At 38.1% G+C, this 18,262-nt stretch overlaps 1 protein-coding gene across 8 annotated transcripts in view; it reads right to left on the reverse strand.

Annotated features, from left to right (window-relative positions):
- Window positions 1-18,262, reverse strand: part of WWC3 (WWC family member 3) — a 105,710-nt gene that overhangs the window by 21,043 nt on the left and 66,405 nt on the right. For all 8 annotated transcript variants that reach the window (XM_075776456.1, XM_075776516.1, XM_075776508.1 and 5 more), the window contains exons 9-11: window positions 9,351-9,593; window positions 6,202-6,291; window positions 4,489-5,063 (exon numbers count right to left, since the gene is read on the reverse strand). In XM_075776456.1, the coding sequence (XP_075632571.1) occupies window positions 4,489-5,063; window positions 6,202-6,291; window positions 9,351-9,593 (908 nt within the window). The remainder of the gene's footprint in view (window positions 1-4,488; window positions 5,064-6,201; window positions 6,292-9,350; window positions 9,594-18,262) is intronic.

The following is an 18,262-nucleotide window of genomic DNA, read 5'->3' on the forward strand; positions in this document are numbered from 1 at the left end:
GTTCTGTCACTGGTATTTATGCAGAATCAAAACTAGCACTCTGTAGAGACATCTTTTAGTATGAAAGTTTCCCAATAATTTTGTATCACTGGAAAGAGGCTGACCTTCACCAAAGTATACAAATTTTATATCAAAGTACTTCTATAATTTCTGTGCTAATTTCAACAAATGATGCTAGGATGACTTCTTTTTGTAAATAAGCCTTTGGCTGACCCCTCTATATGAACACCTTGTATAGATGTAGCAGACGAAAGACCTCATGGGCTCAATTTGTCTGGAAGGAAAAATTGCTCTGAAGCACCAATATAACATTGTGAAAGACTGACATGTTACAACAGCATTGTAACCTGACAGTGATTTGCCCACTGCCTGTGGGCTATGGAAGCATCTGATAACATTTGGACAATCCCAGAGAATTTGGGAGAGATGCAAACACCAAAATATGCCCGTGACTAGGGGAAAAAAGAAAAAAAACCCCTCAGCAGGAAAAAATCGGTCAATAAGAAAGAAACATCAGGTTTTGTTTTAAAGAGAATATGGTTTAGCACAGATTGCAGACCCTCCAATGCTAGAAGCTAAAGAATTGTTTAAAAGTTAAGTTTCTAAGATAGACATACCTTTCATTTTCTTATTTAAATAACAAAATCAGTGAACAATATATATGAATTTCTGGAAATACTGAGTGCCAAATCTCGATAAACATAAGACAGGCCTGATTAAAAGAATATCCTCAGGTGTCATTAGTTGAAAAAGTGAACTTCAAAGGAAATTTTGGTGTGGAAGATTTCAGTAGCTAAAAAAATACATAAATAAAGCTAAAGCATGTTTCACAAGTTTAGGAGACTATGAATACTGCATGTCAGCTCAAATACACTAATGAAAGTGTCAAACACTCTCATAAAAACTAAATCAGAGACACAAATACATCTTACATACCGTGATGCTGTCAGGCATTACTATCATATAATAAAGCTGAAGCTCGCAGAATACTTTTTCCAGGAATTCAACTACAGCCACAAATATATTGTTTAGTTGACATAGCAAAAAATTAAGTATGCCATAATGATTAAACAGATACAACAAAATATCAAACAAAAGCAAATGTAGCAAAATCTCCTGTTTCTTCACATGCAACAACAACAACAAAAAAAAAACAACCCACAACCAACACTTCACACAGAAAAACACACTGGGAATTACAGGCAAAAATAGCACAATAAGTAATTTCAGGTTCACTTACAGTGAATTTTCTGTTGTGCCGCATGAGAAACAAGACAAAATAAAAAGCACACAATGATCAATCACCTTTTAGATCTACGACAGTATTTTGCAAACAAGAGATTATTTAGGCATTGAAGGAAACTTAGCACTTGAAAGATTATTTTAGGATAGAGAAGAAGAGATAGCAAAGATATTAAAGCCCAATATTTTATTAACATGTTTCCTCCCACTCCCAGCTTTAGAAATATGATGGATTTAACCTCTCAGGCATATTTCCTCCATTCACACATGCTGACATATTTCACAGTATGTCCCTGAAACAGACGCAGAACAATAAAACAGCGGATCAGCAACTGAACATCAAAACTGCAGTCCCTGAATAACTCCTTGAACTTGCTCAAGTGCTGCTTCAGTGCCAAGTATATGCAGTTTATTCAATGTTAACCCTCCTGGCTCCCAGAATTTGCAAAAATTACCTCGTAATTTGTCTAGTGAAGGAATAGGCAAAAGATTTGTCCGAGTTAATACTTACTGTTTTCCAGCATCACATTATGCTACCAGACCGTTGGGTGGCAGCAGCAAAGCACACTGCATAGTACCTCAGTGAAAACCAAAACCCCTCAACATCTGGGGGTTCCCAAACTGTGATATACGAGCTTGATTCTCCATCAAATTCTTCAAGAACAGAGTACAACACCAAAATAATTTTGAAACTTCCAACTTGCAAACTGCATTACAATTGCAAACTCACCTGCTAGTGAGTGTGGAACGCAAAGTAGTCATGACTCCAGTGAAAAATCAGAAAGGTTAAACAAATTTTTCTTAAGCAACTCTTCTTAAATTCAAATGCATTAAAAAAAATAATAAAAAATAATAAAAAAAAGACAGCCTGGCTATCTTTTAACCATAAGTTCTTCCTCAAAAAGCAATGCAAAACAGCCTGTTGTACACAGAGAAAAGTTGCAATCCCTGGACTAGGAGCTGGACACAGCAGCAGTGACAGCAGATAGCACAGGCATTTCTGCCAGAGGTTTTCAGAGAAACATGAAATGTACAGAAACGTGACAGAGAAGGGAGAAAAGAAAAATCAAAGCAGGAACTTGACCCTCATCCTATTGCTCCCTAAGCCCTCAGACCAAGCCTTCACTTCTACGAAACACGTATGAGCTATAAATGAACTACTAACATAGTTTCGCTTACCACAATTGGTGAAGACATGCTGTGGTCTGATCTGAGGTTTAAAGAAAGCCTCAGGAAGCCTCTTCATGGCACTAATTTAAGCACAAGCTTACATGCTGGTCTCTGGAATTCTGTTTATTTTGGTCTGAAAGCTGCAATATGGGCACTAGAAATGTTTACATCTAGTAAATGTAAATTCTGCAGCAGTATCTTCTGGCAATACTAGCTGCGTTAAGGAAAGTAGGTCAGTCTAATCTCAAATGCTGTTTGAGCACTACAGGGTTTTTAGCACAGTGGTGACATTTTATTTTTAAAAATAAAAAGCTGAAAGCTTTTCCTTAGATACTGTCAATGTTCCTTCTCATTATCACTTGAGAGGTAAGATTTGGTAGTATAATATGATACATTCTCTGGTTATATTTCACAGTACTCCTGATGTCCTAAGTCCTGAATGCAACATTCTACACAATTGCTAACACAGAATTCTGGATGTAGAAATGGGATGGAAATTACAGTATTTCATATTAAAAATATTCTCTAAAAGCCCTTCTCTACTGGTATGGTTTTATTAGAAATACAAGCAAGTCAACACACAGAAATGTCATCATGAAGGAATACTCTTGCATTTTAACAGCAGTTCTTCATTCAATTGATTAAAACAGGAAAAAAAATTTCTCATGTGCCTATATGCCTAGGTTTTTAAATCTGTTTGGTTTTGGTTTTTTTTTTTTAAAGGTTTGTTTCCTCTTTTCATCTCTCTAATTTATGTTTCTCAACTGTAGTGCCTCAGAAGCTTCCACCAATGCACGCTCAAGCAAGTCTATCAACTTCACAATCAAGCAGGAAAAGAAAACTCAACAGTATGCACGCCGTGGTAACTGCATACATCACTCCTCTGCAACCACAGACCACAGGTTCTCTGAGACAACCACTCAAGTGGATGCTGAACTTCTCACACACCCCCTACAAAAGGCGCTCCATGACTGATGAAGCACTCATGAGCAGAGTGCACCATGCACTCATGACCGCCATGCCAGTGTGGCTTCTGCTCCATCACAGAACACAGACACAGGAAACAGGTCTGGTCCAAAGGGACCAGGGGTGGAGGGAGCAATGGAAATACCTTTACATTGTTGTAACCCATGATTTGAGTTGCATGTTATAGGAATTACTGCAGCAGGAACCACCTGAACAAGTGGACAAGCCTTAAAAGAAGCAGTGCAAGTGCAGCAGTAGACCCAACCTGAGCTGGTTTTGGTGCCCAGTAACTTCACGCATCACACCACCTCTCCTATCCTGAGTGACCACCGTAACAGATAGAGTCCAAAGTCATGGGCTAAATGAATTTAGTGGACATTTTATGGACATTTTACAAGGGTGGTTCAAAGACTAAGGCAATAGTATCTGCATATTTTATCAAAAGATGAGAAGGAGGGTGGTGGTTAATGAGGATGTATTGGATAGTGTGGAACACAAGCATGACGTAAATGGTATGGAATAAGGGGTGAATTCAGCATGGAGTCAGCCAGCCTTCAAGCACTGTCAGCAGCATCACCTTGTGCCTGGTTTTGTGTTTGGTTTTAGTTTTGTTTTGTTTTTTTGTTTTAGTTTTGTTTGTTTGTTGGTTTTAGTGTGGGGGGTTTTTTTCTATCTCCCCTGGGTTTGTGTTGCTTTAAGTTATCATAATAATGGTAACGTGGGCACAACTGGGGGCCTCAGAAGTAACTAAACCATGCTTTTTTTACTAATTCCAATCCAAGACCAAAATATTTATTCCTTGATGCATTACACTTCAAAGAAAGTTCCTGTTCCATTCTCTTTCCTCCACCCAATTCACCACTATTTTAAGATCTATTTACAAGGATTTTTCTACTCTTTCACCTCTTTGCCCTAAATCTAAAGGTTGGGGGTTTAGAGTTTTTTTGGTTGGTTGGGTTTTTTTAAACAGCTAGCATCTACCATGTAATTTGTAACTGATGGAAGTAAAATAAGTCAAACTGAGGAACAATCTCTACTGTGCTAGTATGCTTAGGTCTCTGTAACATTTTCTGTGATAGTGTGACAAAATAATAATGTCCAGAAACTCACCTCCACCAGTTTGCACAGCAGTCAGCTGCGGTCCCACTTCTCGCAGCCCTTCGCTGTCCACAGGGTAAGTGGACGTCTGAGATGAACTCGATCCTTGTGTATCATCGTCACCCAATGCCGTGGTCTGAGCCCTGAGTATTTCCAGGGCTCCTATGCTTGCCATCTCCTCAAAACCTTCTGACATCTGAGTCAAGGGAGAATCTCGAGACGCAGAGAGAAACGGGGTGTCCAGAGGTGAGCTTGGAGGGGACAAGGATGACAAGGAGGACCGCGATGACAGGGATGCCAGGGACTGCGGGGTATCCAGAGACCTCCGCTGCTTATTGAAATTCGAGTGTCCAATGGGATCAGCGTATGGCACATCTTTTGTGAAAGACTCAAAGGGAATTATGTCAAAGCGTAAATGCTGCCCGTAGTCTGTAACGCTGTCTGATTTGTCGTACTGTGGAAGGCCATAGATGTCCGTAAAGCTGACCGAACTGAGAGAGCCTCTGCTGGAGGCCAAGGATCCTCGACTGGAGGCCAGAGATCCCCTGCTGCTGCCAGAGGACATTGTGAGAGTGCTAGCTGACAGACTATCGCAGGCAAAGAAAGAGAAAACAAAAAAAGGCCCTTTCAAATATAATCAGAAACAGCAGCGTAGACATAAAAACGTCAATCCAGATTACACAAGCAATTTTACATGTATTCAGTGCAGTGACACGGAGAGATGATTTGGCACTTTAAGGTCTAGTTAAGGTCTCTTGTCCTGGTCTCAAGCACAACTATGACTGGAACAGTGCAAGTGACAACCAAATCAGGACCACATGCCTGAAGACAAAGGGTCCAACAGGATGAGCCTACTCTCTCCTCCAATGTGTAAGCAGCCATAATTTGGCAGAAAAGAGGTCAGAGCAGGATCTGGATCAGTGGACTCAATCTAAAGCCAGGAAGGGTAGATTACCATGATCCAGCCTGAATTTACATTAATGATGGGTCATAAACATATCAGGGAGAAGAAGTGAGAAGGGATTTGGAAAGTCCTAAAAAACTGCTGTGTAAGCCTCACCCTCATGGGTTTTTCCAGTGCAAAATTAAAAAGACTTTTAGGATGAATCCCATTCCAGTTCCTCTTACTACTCCCTGACAGTTAGGGAGAGAAGAATATAAGTGACAGAGAGAGATGAAGTGAGACACAGCAGGAACTGAGCTTTTGATGTTGGTGTGGTGCTGAGCTGAGGAATCCCCAAGAGCTGCATCTAAAAAGGCAGCTGCAAGTGTGAATACGCAAACCATTCTGGGCTTCTGTGTGGGTCTTAGCACATTCTTGTATTTAAATGGCAAAATTTTGTCATCTCACCAGGGATCAAAAACCCCTCCTTTAGAGAAAGTATCAGAATATTAAACCTCACAGAACTTACAAGAATGTCATCCTCATATTGGTAAAACTGTAACAATATTACAACAGGTTTTAAGTATGTATCTTCTTTTCAGAAAATAAAATAACATATAGAATTCCCAAATACACATAATAATCTAGCCCAAATAGCCATCATTAATACTATTTATAAAACTCCATCCAAATCATCATATTCCATAGACCGAACTGTATAAATTTAGTAAAAAATTAATTTCCTTGGCACACACACAGAGAAGTATTAAAAGGTAAACTTTATAGATCATTAATATTCTTCCCTGCTGCAGTTCAAAACCTGCTGGTTTTCTATAACTCACCTTTTTAACTGGGAGTGTAAATATGAGGTTAAACGTGTAGCTTCTTCTAGTTGCATAAGCAAACAACTTCTCTTTTCCTGTAACAGTATCCTATAATTAAACAGATACATATTACTATTTTTCTTCATTACAGTAGTGCTCAAGAAGTGCTAGGAGCTTTCCAAGTACAGAAAAATATCATTACATTGCAGTTTGGAATATAAAAAGAAGTTTCACTGTTTAACAAAAAGTTTTAATTTACGCATCTCAGGCAGCAATGGAAATTCCAGCAAGAACACAAGGACTAAGACTCCAGCAGAATTCCCAGAAAAATGTAACTGAGGCGCAATATAAGAGTCATGATGTTGAACATACATTACGGGAATTAGCAAAGTCATAAAAAGTCCTAGGTAAAAGCATCAGACTCTACAACATTTTTTCTTCCCTTGCATCAACTTGATTGTACCGTAAAATACAGAGAACCCCTATGACTTTCGTTGCCTTGACAAGAAAAAAAAAATATTCCAAATAGCCCTACTACCCAAGCTAATTAGTGTCAAATTTCAAAGATCAAAAGAATATTTTTGGAGGATTTCTGTTAAGCAGTAACTATAAAACTCAACTTTAAGCTCTAATTCTAGGTGTTTCAAGTACATTTATAGATCATTATATTTAAGCAGGTGGTCCAGTGATTTGAATATTAAGCTATGACAAAAACCTCTCACTGCAACTTATTTTGTGCCCATTCTAATAACAAGCAGCTGAACTACCTGGTACCACTGCCACAATACAAATGGAATGTATCTATAATGCTGTCAGTCTCACATCTATAGGATATTTTAAATTCTGTATTTTGATATTATTAGAACTTCAAAATCACATTTATTCTTTCCCTGAATCATAAGTATTCCTGGTGTTTTATTTTTCTAAGCCCAATCACTAAACTTCAAAATAAAATCAGGGTGGTAATCTCTTTTGGAGAAAGCACATCAGGCTTGAGTGCTTCAGACCTTCCTTAACTGCAGAAGACAGCTGTTAGAATTCAACATGTTAACAGGCTGGACAGAAAAATACAACCAAAAGGGAGTCCTTCTGGATAAAACAAAATGGCAGCTTTAGTTTCAATAAATTTTGAATGGTTAAGGCATGGGAAAAAAAAAAAAAAGTCTCTGTTAGCAGTAAAACCGTAAATCTCTCAACTTCCTTGGCCTCCAACTCCATCAATTCATGTGTTGGCAAGGGGCTGTAGTGCAGTGCTCCAGCAACCCCACTGCCCTCTGGGGAGACTCCCTTCACTGTGACCCACGGCAGAAGCTGCATGCCCGAGCGCGTGCTGCGCTGAAGCCCCTCTCCTGCTTCTGTGGACCCCAGACCAGGGGAACCAGGTGGTGCAAGGAAAGCTGCAGCTCAGCTATATAGACTTAACATGATAAAGGCACTGCATGAAGGAACTAAAAGAAAAAGACAAATGGTTGCAAGAAACTTAACAGATTCAAAAGCCTGCATGGGAAAGAAGGGGTACTCACACCACCTGCTTTAAAAAACCACCTTAGGAACCTACAGTGCTGTGAGATAGGCACCTGTGATACAGCAAGAAAGATAATCCCAACTAAGACTGCCAGCCAACCTTAAAAAAAAGCAAACAAAAAATCTGTAAGGCAAAGGGGGTTTTAAGTTAGTTCTGATCTGCCCAAAACTCACTGCCTTTAAAACTCAGCAACAAAACAGAACTGGTAACCATTTAAAGATGAAACTTCTTTGTATTTCATGATTAGGAAAGTGGAAATAAAAAAGCAGAACTAGGAATGGTTTGGGTTATTCCTGAGTCTAAACCAACCAACCAACCAACTTAGGGCTACAAATAGTTAAGCTTTCCTCCAATTTGTTATACAAAAATAGAGTGCCCTTCAGTATTATTCTAACTTCTACACAACTTTTTGCTAGCATTTGAAATCTCAAGTATCACATTGGAACGCTGGTTTCCACAGCATGAACTACATGGAAAAATAGCTTGGCCTTCTTGCCAACATAGTATGCACTACCTAACATGAGAGCCCAAAAACAACAAATAAAACTTACTACACTGCAGTGTAAAGTGAACTCCCTTTTCTGTCAGTTTAAGCTGGAAAGCCAATGTAACGATATTGCAAAAATTGCAAAATATATAACACTGAACTGTAGGTTGGCTGTGAATTTTCTATTTATTGCCTAAATTTACTGTCCGAAGTAAGCCTTTTCAAAGGAACTGAAGTTCTCAAAATTTGTATACGGAAGGCACTTCCAAGTATTTTTGAAGTCTCTTAATTATGTAAATGTTAACCTTTACACAGATCACATTAAAGCTGGTTCATGCAGATTTCCTCAAGTGTCAAACCTGGGTCTTTACCACTATTAAAGAGAAGCAAGTCTGGGAAACAAGAACAAGTACTTTCTTGCTTTCACTGGAAGCAGCCTATGGTAACAAGAAGAGGTTAAGAGGTTTTGTCCATTTTTTTGGCTACAGGAAAAACTGGGCAACTTTGAAATAAACACAGTGTTTCCATGCATATGTTTTGGGGGTTGTTTGTTTTTACATATAACTTGATATTTAAGTTTTCAAGAATGACTCTGTTTACTATGTTCTCTGAATCTCAGAGTTGGGATGTGCTCCCCCCACTGCTGAGACTGCAAATTAAAAGGAAAAATTGTATACAAAAGGCAGTAAAAACGCAATCATTTAACTTTCCTGTTATAAGGTAGAACCCAAATACAGGAAAGGATCTTTGTTCTGATGCTTTTGGAGATGAAAATCACTCCACTGCAAAATAACAGAAAAATCTTTCACTATCTAGGTACTGTTATTCAGGTCTCTATTATCAGACAGTATCACTCAGACTTTTTCCAAGCATTTTTTGTGACTCTATTCAGATCTCTTCTTCCTAGTCAGACTTTTTAGATGAATGAAAGGAGAACTAACTAGTCAACATGACTGTAACTCTCCTTCAGAAAATGTCAAGACAGACAGAATTAAATAGTGGCAGTCAGAAGCAGTCTCCTCCTTTTTTGAAAGCAAATTACTTGAATAACTTTGTTTGTTTGTTTCGTATACACAGTGAAATTCCCTACTCTTCCTTTTGAAACTACTTATATGGAACTTACAGTAGATAAAAAAATCATTTAAGTTCCCAAACCTTTCAGTGGCCCCATGAGCAGACGTGGCTCGAGCCCGTTGAATTTCATCCTCCAAGCGTCTTTTTTCTTCCTCCAAACGTGCAATGTCTTCTGGGGATCGTCTCTGCTGACTGATGAGCTGCAACTCCTGAAGAAGAGCCTCCTTCTCTTTGATGAGCTGAAGACGGTCCCTGTCCGCTTCAGCCATTCCTGGCCAAGATTCATTGTCTAGCAAGGCCAGCTGCTGCTGTATATTTGAAACTCTTTAAAAGAGGATAAATATATTTCAAAACACAGAAAAGACAAAGATGAAGACAAGAGGAAAAATACCAAAAGGTGAAGCCTGTTGACTTCTATGACTTTTTTCTTTTAAATTTCAAAACAAGAAAATTTAGAGGAGTTTGAAGGATTATTTGTTTCTGGTTTTGGGGTGGCTTGTTGGGAGGCTTTTTGTTTGTTTGTTTTGTGTATTTTTAAAACACTGAAGAACTGCAAGTACTCCTAAAGTGTGTATCTGTATGAGAACTACAGTGCATTTATCTGTCACATAGATAATATCTACCTTCACAGCTTTCTCACGTTGTAATAAATCAATTCATGTTTTAGAGCTCTTGAGTTTGCTGCCCGTCCAGCTGATGAAGTTGAACACCCTTTCATTCCTCATTCTTCCACTATCAGACCTTGAGATTTCAAAAGGGCAGTGAGAAGTTGAAGGGGATGAAGGGGAGATGTTTATCTAGTGACAATAGGTCTGTATATTCATGTCCCACCTCAGTAGAGGAATGGTTCAAGGGGCTGAAAATATTAGGTAGTCCTGACTGACAACAAAATTTTAAGAATAAGCAAGCTGTCAGTAAAACAAAAATAAAGGTCTGGAAAAAAGATTTACTGTTTACAAAATACAGGTGGCTTTAGATGGATCCATCATCAAATCAAGCAGTTAAATAAGCTAACCTGATTTTTTTTTCTGTAGTAAGCTTTATAGCTAAAAGTAGTTTGCTATATCTCAACATGCTGAACCACTACGCAAAACAACAGCTATAAGAATAATTCCACAGCTGGCATTTTAAGAAAGCGTTCTGCTAAAACCAAATTTTGAACTCTTACAAAGATTACAAAGAACCTGAAAGCTAGAAATTTCACAAATGTTTCTTTTGGCAAAATCAAAAGGTATATAAGCATAACAGGGAGAACACTCTTTTACTGCTAGGTATTTACGCTTCTCTTACAATGGGCAATTTAGATACTTGAGAATGTTACAGTTAAAATGAAAAGTAAGAAAGAGAAAATCTGGATTTCCGATTTTTGAACATTTGCAACTACAGAACTGTATAACAGTTATGCAGTTGTACACCTCAGTTTCATCTCCACTTTGAAATGGTAGCATTCAAAGTTCAGGGCACCATAAAAGACTATCACACTTTAAATAAATAATTAAATTTTAAAAGCACATTTAAAGCCTGCCATAAAAGTGGGATGTGCATTCACTGGTTTGGTAAGTTAGTTTAAGCTATCTTTTTTCCAAAATATCTGGTAAGAAAGGAAAAAATAACAACAAACAAAGCAAAGTAAAAGCACATAACAAGCAAACAGAAGATCCATAGAAGATACCACGTGTTTAAAAATAAAAGGTAGAGACATGTCAAAGATAAGGTTTTCCCAATCTAAAAACGTCATGCAATGTTTATTTCATACTGACATCTGGAAAGTACTTGGCCATCTTATTATCAGGGGAAGGAAAATAAAATATCAATATAAATCATTTTGCAATGACTGCGTTCATATATGAATAGGAATTTTACTGTGAGCTTTGTCAAATAGATTCCCCCCCCCCCCGTTTCATTTACAGCAAGTAAAGACCTTGAGTATTATGTTACATTTTAGTCTAAAGCAGAATATCAAGCCCTTCAATACCATTTCCTCCACCTTGCATTAATAACCAACTTCCTGCCAATAGCTACTGAAAGCACCATTGTGAATCAATATGTACAGTCTACATATTTCATGCCTCAGCTATTGTGCATGAGTTCCAGATGCAGCTTCCTGAAGAACACCTCGCCCCATCAACCAAACAGCAGGGCCAGGAAGAGCAAGAAGAGTCAGGATCCCTCTTCTCCCCTACCCAGGCTGCTACACTGGTAAACATTCAGTAAACACTCCTGAAAGCGTATACAGCTTGATTTTTCAAGTGTTCAGTGCCAAATGAAACAAAATTGGAACTCAAGGTCCTTTCAACATAATTACAGAGTTCAGGTACAATTGGGTTATCATGGCTTAGCAAGTAAGTGTGAATCAGATGAGCCCTGGCAATGTATTTGAGTGTCCGTGTTCGTAAGCTCTTACACAGCCCATGGACGAAAGAAGATGAGATGTGTCTGGTGAAGGCTCTGGAAAACTGAAGGACTGACTGACCCCTTCATTTTAGCACTCAGAATCATTTTGCTAGCTATTTTTCTAATGCACGGTGAGCTGGTTAAGAAGCTGACCACAGAAGTACAGAAATGCTAATGCAGGCAACAAGGAAGAGAGAAATACCAGCAGGCAAGAGAAGGTGGGATCCCCCCTTTCAGCACCAGTTAAACACTGAATCAGCTCAGCTGCAGAGGAAAACATCACCCTCAATACAAGAGGTTTTAATTTAGACTCTTGAGCTTGCTGAGAGCACGTAACTCCCTTTGTGTATGACATTCCAGTTTAAAGTTTGTTTTTTCCCCTCAATTTCTGTTATGATGATGCTCTGAAAGTACGAAGTTGTTATATAGTAACTTAATTATACTGTTACTAAAGGGAAAAGTACTGCTGTGGACAAGGTTTGTATCACTGAAGAGTTCCAAAATCTGATGGGGTATTTCCTTTGATTCCCTTGACACTCTTAGCATCTCAGCTAGCTCTTCTTGGCTCTCTACGTCTTCCATTTAAGCAAAGAAAAAGCACTTGCAAAACATCACATAATCTGTGGGGAGGGGAACTTCAGCACCAGTAAGCCAACCTGTATTTGCTGCAAATGAACCAAAGTTTTCGGGGAATTTTGTTGCTTGTTTTCCACTGAGGACTCTCTCTGTATCACAAGTTGTTCCAAAAGGCTACCAGTGATAAACTTTTTAAAACTAATCTCCTTGGCTAGAAAACATCCCTAAGGCTTTTATGGTCTCACTCACTCAAACCTAAGAAAAATATCTGAGGAGTCATGTTCAGTTCTGCTAAAAACATAATAAAAAATCCTCTTAAGCATGTTCCATAATTGCAATTTTTCTTCTCCCAACACACGCTTTTCTTCCCAAGCACAATAAATGTATAAATAAGTAATTTCACTGTGCTTGTCCATGCCAGGTTTTATACCTATAGTACACCAACCATTTCACTGCTAGTATGTTATAAAAAAGTGGCTGTTTTGTTTTTTTCAGACTCAGTGCATATATTCACCTACCTTAAACACCCACTTAAATAAATCGATTGCAATTTAAGGGGAGAAAAAAATATTTAGGATTCTTGATGAAGCCTGTTTTCCAAACACGTTTTTCCTTCTGACTGGGTATTTTTTAAGATACTACTTCTTAAGTGTAGTGACTGTAAAAGAGTACTTGTATATGGCCTAATGCCAGATACTGAGGTCCCTACTGCAATTTAACATATTCCTGGGGAAAAAACAGTTAATTTTGGGCCATCAACATTCCAGGCATTTTGCCCATTCCCATCCTTGCATAACAAGTGCTGAGGAGCCTGCATTCCATGCTCCAGTAGGTGGTATCAAATGACTGGTTTCCTAGGTAGGCAGACCAACTTGCTGCTTATTTCAGTATTTAAAAATTTCAAATGAAGATGAATAAAACAGGTCCTGTTAAGCAGAAAAGCAGGAGGGGCACAGATGGGATGACAAAGGCTTAACCTGCTGATCTTAAGTAAACACTGATTTGAAATGGCAAACCTGCCCTGCAATGGCCATACTAAGGTAGCTGGAATGATGTCTAGCCCAAGACCAATGTAGACATAGCATGAGAGTGGAGAACAGTACAGCCAATAGTTTACTACACAAAGTACATCATGGGGTGGAAAAAACCCCATGTATTTTCAGAATTTACAGCACGTCTGAATCCTTATGTATCTACACATACTCCCCCAGACAAAAATACAGTAACCCTTCTGTCATTGGAAATATCCACAAACCTAAAAGATTTTGTTAGCATCTAGAACACCATTTTCAAGACTGTTATCTGAACCCAGACCTAACGAAATTATACTGCTGAGCTTGAGAACATTTCAGTCTAGAAGAGGTTATGTATTAAAATACAGCACAAGAAGTGAGATTAAAGTAAAAATCACTTTTTGTGAGATGAAAAAGTCTGATTTACAATTACAATTAACTCCATGTTTAGACCATTACTCAGATTATGAACAAGACAGGTGTCTCGAAGAGGGAAATACACTGAAGGAGGAGAAAGGTCCTAACTCATGCTCATAAAAGGGACAAATTATGGGTATCCTACAGCTGGCACTTCCTAACCTATAAGCTCTGGTCTTTCTAGCTTAAACACGTTCTTTGAACTTACTTTATTTGAATTTTCCAAGGAAAAAACCCAATACCCCCCTATATTTCAATGCCTAGACTTCTGGGTGACATATCAGACCAGAAGACCACTGGGGATAAAATAAAAAATCTACAGTTATAATTTGGAGGAGAAGGGTGGCTAAGATCACGCAAATATGCGGAGACGATCCACATAAACCAGCCCAGCTTACTCTTTTCCTTAGGATTATAATTGGACCCAGTTCTCTGCCACTTCAGGTGACAGGGACCTTCTCCCACATGCAACACCCAGAGGAGGCTGTGGGGCTGAAGACCCATAACGAAGGGTGTAAGAACTCAGTAATTTCCAGAATTTGCAGACCCTCTTGAGAGTGGATTATGATTTATATCCAAAGAGAGGAAGGCTAGAGAAAGGGGAAGAAAGAAATGGAAAGAACAAGAAGCTGGGGAACTCAGCCAAATGCTCACAAAATTTCTCCACTGTGTCTACTTTGGCTGTTCTTACAAGTATGTGCCACTGTGGCTTTGGCGGACAACGCGAGTACGCTCTGTAGAATATCCCAGCCTTCCTGGCAGCCCCATTCAATAACAAGGAGGTCTTAAATTGGCTTAAGACACTCATGAAACCTTTAGAGTCCACTGGTATTTTGCAGATACAGTTAGGTATTCACCTTCAGGAAAATTGTAAAGCCTGCTAAAACCAATGGAGGAAAAGAATTAGTATTTTACCCAATTCACAGGTAAACGGGTATAATGAAAACTTTAAAGGCAGTTCAAAAGCATGGCTCTGCTCTTTTTATAACCCAAAGAAAAGTCTTATGTTTAAAAACTGACACTGGGAGATTTACGTTTAGCTGACATGCCTGAGCCAGATATTTATGTGATATCAGACAAATTACTTCATCCCTAAATGGAATTTTCAGATTAGTTTAGCAGAATGAAGCACACAAATCCACTGAATTTCACTAGAAATTAGGCAATTACACCTTGAAACCTGCCTACACAATATGAATTTTAACAGGAAAAGACTATGTTATTGTATCAGTACTGGAATGTTGCCATCAATATCCAATCAACAGGTATTTTGTCAGTACAAGCGCAAATTGCACTGACACACTTCTGCTTGTGCTAGTGCTTTTAACAGCCCAACTGAAAATTAACTTTGGTAATGAGACAACTTTGCAACAAAGTAACTTCAGCAACTATACTGAAAAGAAGGAAAAAATATTCTTAAAGGGAATGTGGAAATATTAAGTATAGGTGAGGAGAAGGGTCTTTCAAGGCTAAAATAAATATGTTGACAGCCATTGTATGATTTAAATAATTGAATTAAAAAATAACACACTTTGAATTCAAAATTACAGAAGGCATAAACAAATTACTGCTTTCACATCCCAATTAGATAAGCAGGTTGAAGATGCTTGGATGTATTAGTTCATTCAAGTCAGCGACTATCAGACTGGATTATAAAAAATAAAAAAAAGTGACAGTTAAAAATTTTGGCACTTCTTATTGGAGGGATCATTTTTCATCTATCCATTAATACACTTCACAGGATACGAGGCAGTGCAGCAATGACATTACAGGATCATTTGCTAACATACTTCACGTAGTATTATACTGAACTGCACAACTTAAGAGTTATCAAAGAAAAACAATTTGCTTTTGATTTCTCTTTCTATGAAACAGTCTATTCAGAAAAGAGCTCGAGGGGAACACTTTCCAGTGTGCAAATGCTTTCATGAGAGGTGGTCTCACTGAAATAGTAACTGAAACTAAAGCCAGTATTTATCCAGGCAGCTTGGGGCTATCTGTTCAAACAGACCGTCCTCCCTCCTGCTTTTTTGGAGGGCCACACTGACAGATCTGAGAGAAGAAATTTCATGGAAATAAGGTACAGTTTATTTAAAAATAATGGGGAGGAACAGTAAAGAGCAGAAGAAAAGTGACTGAGCCTCTCTTCAGCATGATTGGCGAGTTAAAGGGTAGAATTTACACGCTTCCTCCCAGAGCCTGGATCAGACACTGAAGAGAGGACCTCTTCCCCAGCATACTGAAGATGTCAGAACCCACAGCTCACAACATCAGAAACACCCATGGGAAAAATTAAATTGCAAATTATCCAACTTCCTTCCAGTGGGAAACCGGAGGGGGAAGGAGGAGTGGAAAGCTATGTGAATGTCTTAATTTATGCAAAGGCCAAACCACTCAGTAGAGATATTTTTGAAGGAGGAATTAAAATCAAATTATCTTTTATGAGAGAGGAGAGATATTCTGGGAGTATAAGCCAACTTTTCCACTCATCTCCTGAATTCCTCAAGATATTTCATTCAGAAATCCCAACACTGCATTTCCTTGCTAAGATACCATATACAGAGAACATGTTTTTATTTTTAAAAACTTCTTTACTACACATGGCAAATATTCTGCTCATATCTAGAGCTGTATGATCTTCTGGCTAGATTCACAAGAGTGACTAAAATGCAACAGACTACCCTTCACTTTGTGAGGCTTTTTTCCTGCTTTAAGGGAAAAGACACAGTTTTCTCCTACAGTGTATTTTAAAAGTCTTCCATTGAAACTCAGAAGTTTGTCTGTTGCAGTTATTTGCTATATGTTTCCACACCGTTTGACAAGCAAATAGTTATAAGATACTGCCTTACAGTTGTGACATACTGTAGCATTTTAACTTTCTACTTTGTAGATTTTAATCCATCGCAGCACATTCCGTCACCCACACTGTGCAGTAACAGTAGATATTTCACCAGCCAAGGGAGAACGAACACAAAGATATTTAGTAGAGACAAAAGCCCTACAGAAATGCCAGCAAGCTAAGGGGAAGGAATGCATGATAAATGAAGAATGCAACCACAGAGATAACTGGTAGGGGCAATGAGCTTTGTGCAGTTCCACTCAAAAGCTGAAAGCTGATTACTTCCGTACAACACACTGGGCAGAATAAGGCTACTATTTTAAAGCAACTAACATGCTTTTGCTAAATAACGGACCATTGTCAGAGCTGCTATCCCAGGACAGCAAAACTACCCTGATTGCAATTACTGTTCTCTAGGTAGAAGGTTAGTTACCTGGATTTTCCACACTTGATTAACATCAAAGCCCAGCTCACTTCTGATATTCAGAAATACTGCATTACATCCATAAACAAACGTTCAGCATTTCCAGCTGAGAAATGCTTCTGCTACTAAAAAAAACCAAAACCCAACACAAACCTCCACCACTCTACCTCTTCTATGCAATCGCACACAAGAAGATAATTGTTTTGAAAAACATGTAAAAAGGTATGTCAGAAAACAGAACTAAAAACATTTAATACAATCTTCACAGCACCAGTGGCTCTGCTAAACTAAACAATATAAAACTAAATTATATCCTTCTTTCAGCAACTGTCATGAACCCCTAAATTATCACCGGACTGTTAAGTGTTAAAGGGTTAAGCCTGTGACCAAACAGGATGGGTTTTTGTTTTGACCCTTTTGCCTAATACATGCAGTATTTTACAATGCAGACTTTCATTCCAGTTACAAATCCTGAAGATTTAGCTGTGTATCTTGAACCTGCATGCACCAATTTCTTTTTTTTTTTGAGGCCTGTACTGTGTCCAAATGTGGGTAAATTTTCCAAGAACAACAAAATAAGGAATTGTCTAAAAAGCTTCCCATCCCCGCCAAGACATATGACACTATTACAGTTTCCCCCAAAGACAAAGTCGCCATAATATGAAAAAAAAAAAAAAGAGACAAAAGTATTGAACTTTTTTTTAACCTTTGTTCCGAGAGGTGTAAAATACTGGCAAAATAGACAAAGTTGAAAAGAAAAAAAAAGTATAACTTAAAAGAATTTAAAAACTAAGGTTTTCAAAGTTAACTATACAGACTCTTTTAAGACAGTCAATTTTAATAAGAGAATCTTCTATCAGCACAAATAAAAATAATCAGAAGTGCATAAAATTGTTGTGTTGAAGTCATCATCTATACCTACACTATTGTCCTGAATATGTGGCAAATTGTTTGAAAACAATGAGGTTAAATGAGGAATTGCTAAACTATACTAGTAGATAGTATTTTTAAAAGAGCACTAAATAAGAACAGATTACTTTTACAAAGCCATGAAAGAACACTGCAAGACTGACCTTCACAAAAGAAATACTTATGATAAGCAATTAGATTGAAGGGCTTAGTGAAGAATTAATCTATTTCAAGTATTTGTTTTGGGTTTTTTTTCAACCTCAACATTGATTTTTATGTACCCTTTTGTTCAGCTCTGAACATCTTCATTTATCTTATAGGAAGTTCTGTATTCTTTCTTTACACTGAGTTCAAGACTTTGGTACACTTAACTTAGAACACAGGTATGCAAAGCTCCGAATGTACTGACAGACCAGGCTGG

The sequence above is a fragment of the Balearica regulorum genome, chromosome 1 (genome assembly GCF_011004875.1).
Source record: "Balearica regulorum gibbericeps isolate bBalReg1 chromosome 1, bBalReg1.pri, whole genome shotgun sequence".
NCBI classification, from domain to species: Eukaryota; Metazoa; Chordata; class Aves; order Gruiformes; family Gruidae; genus Balearica; species Balearica regulorum.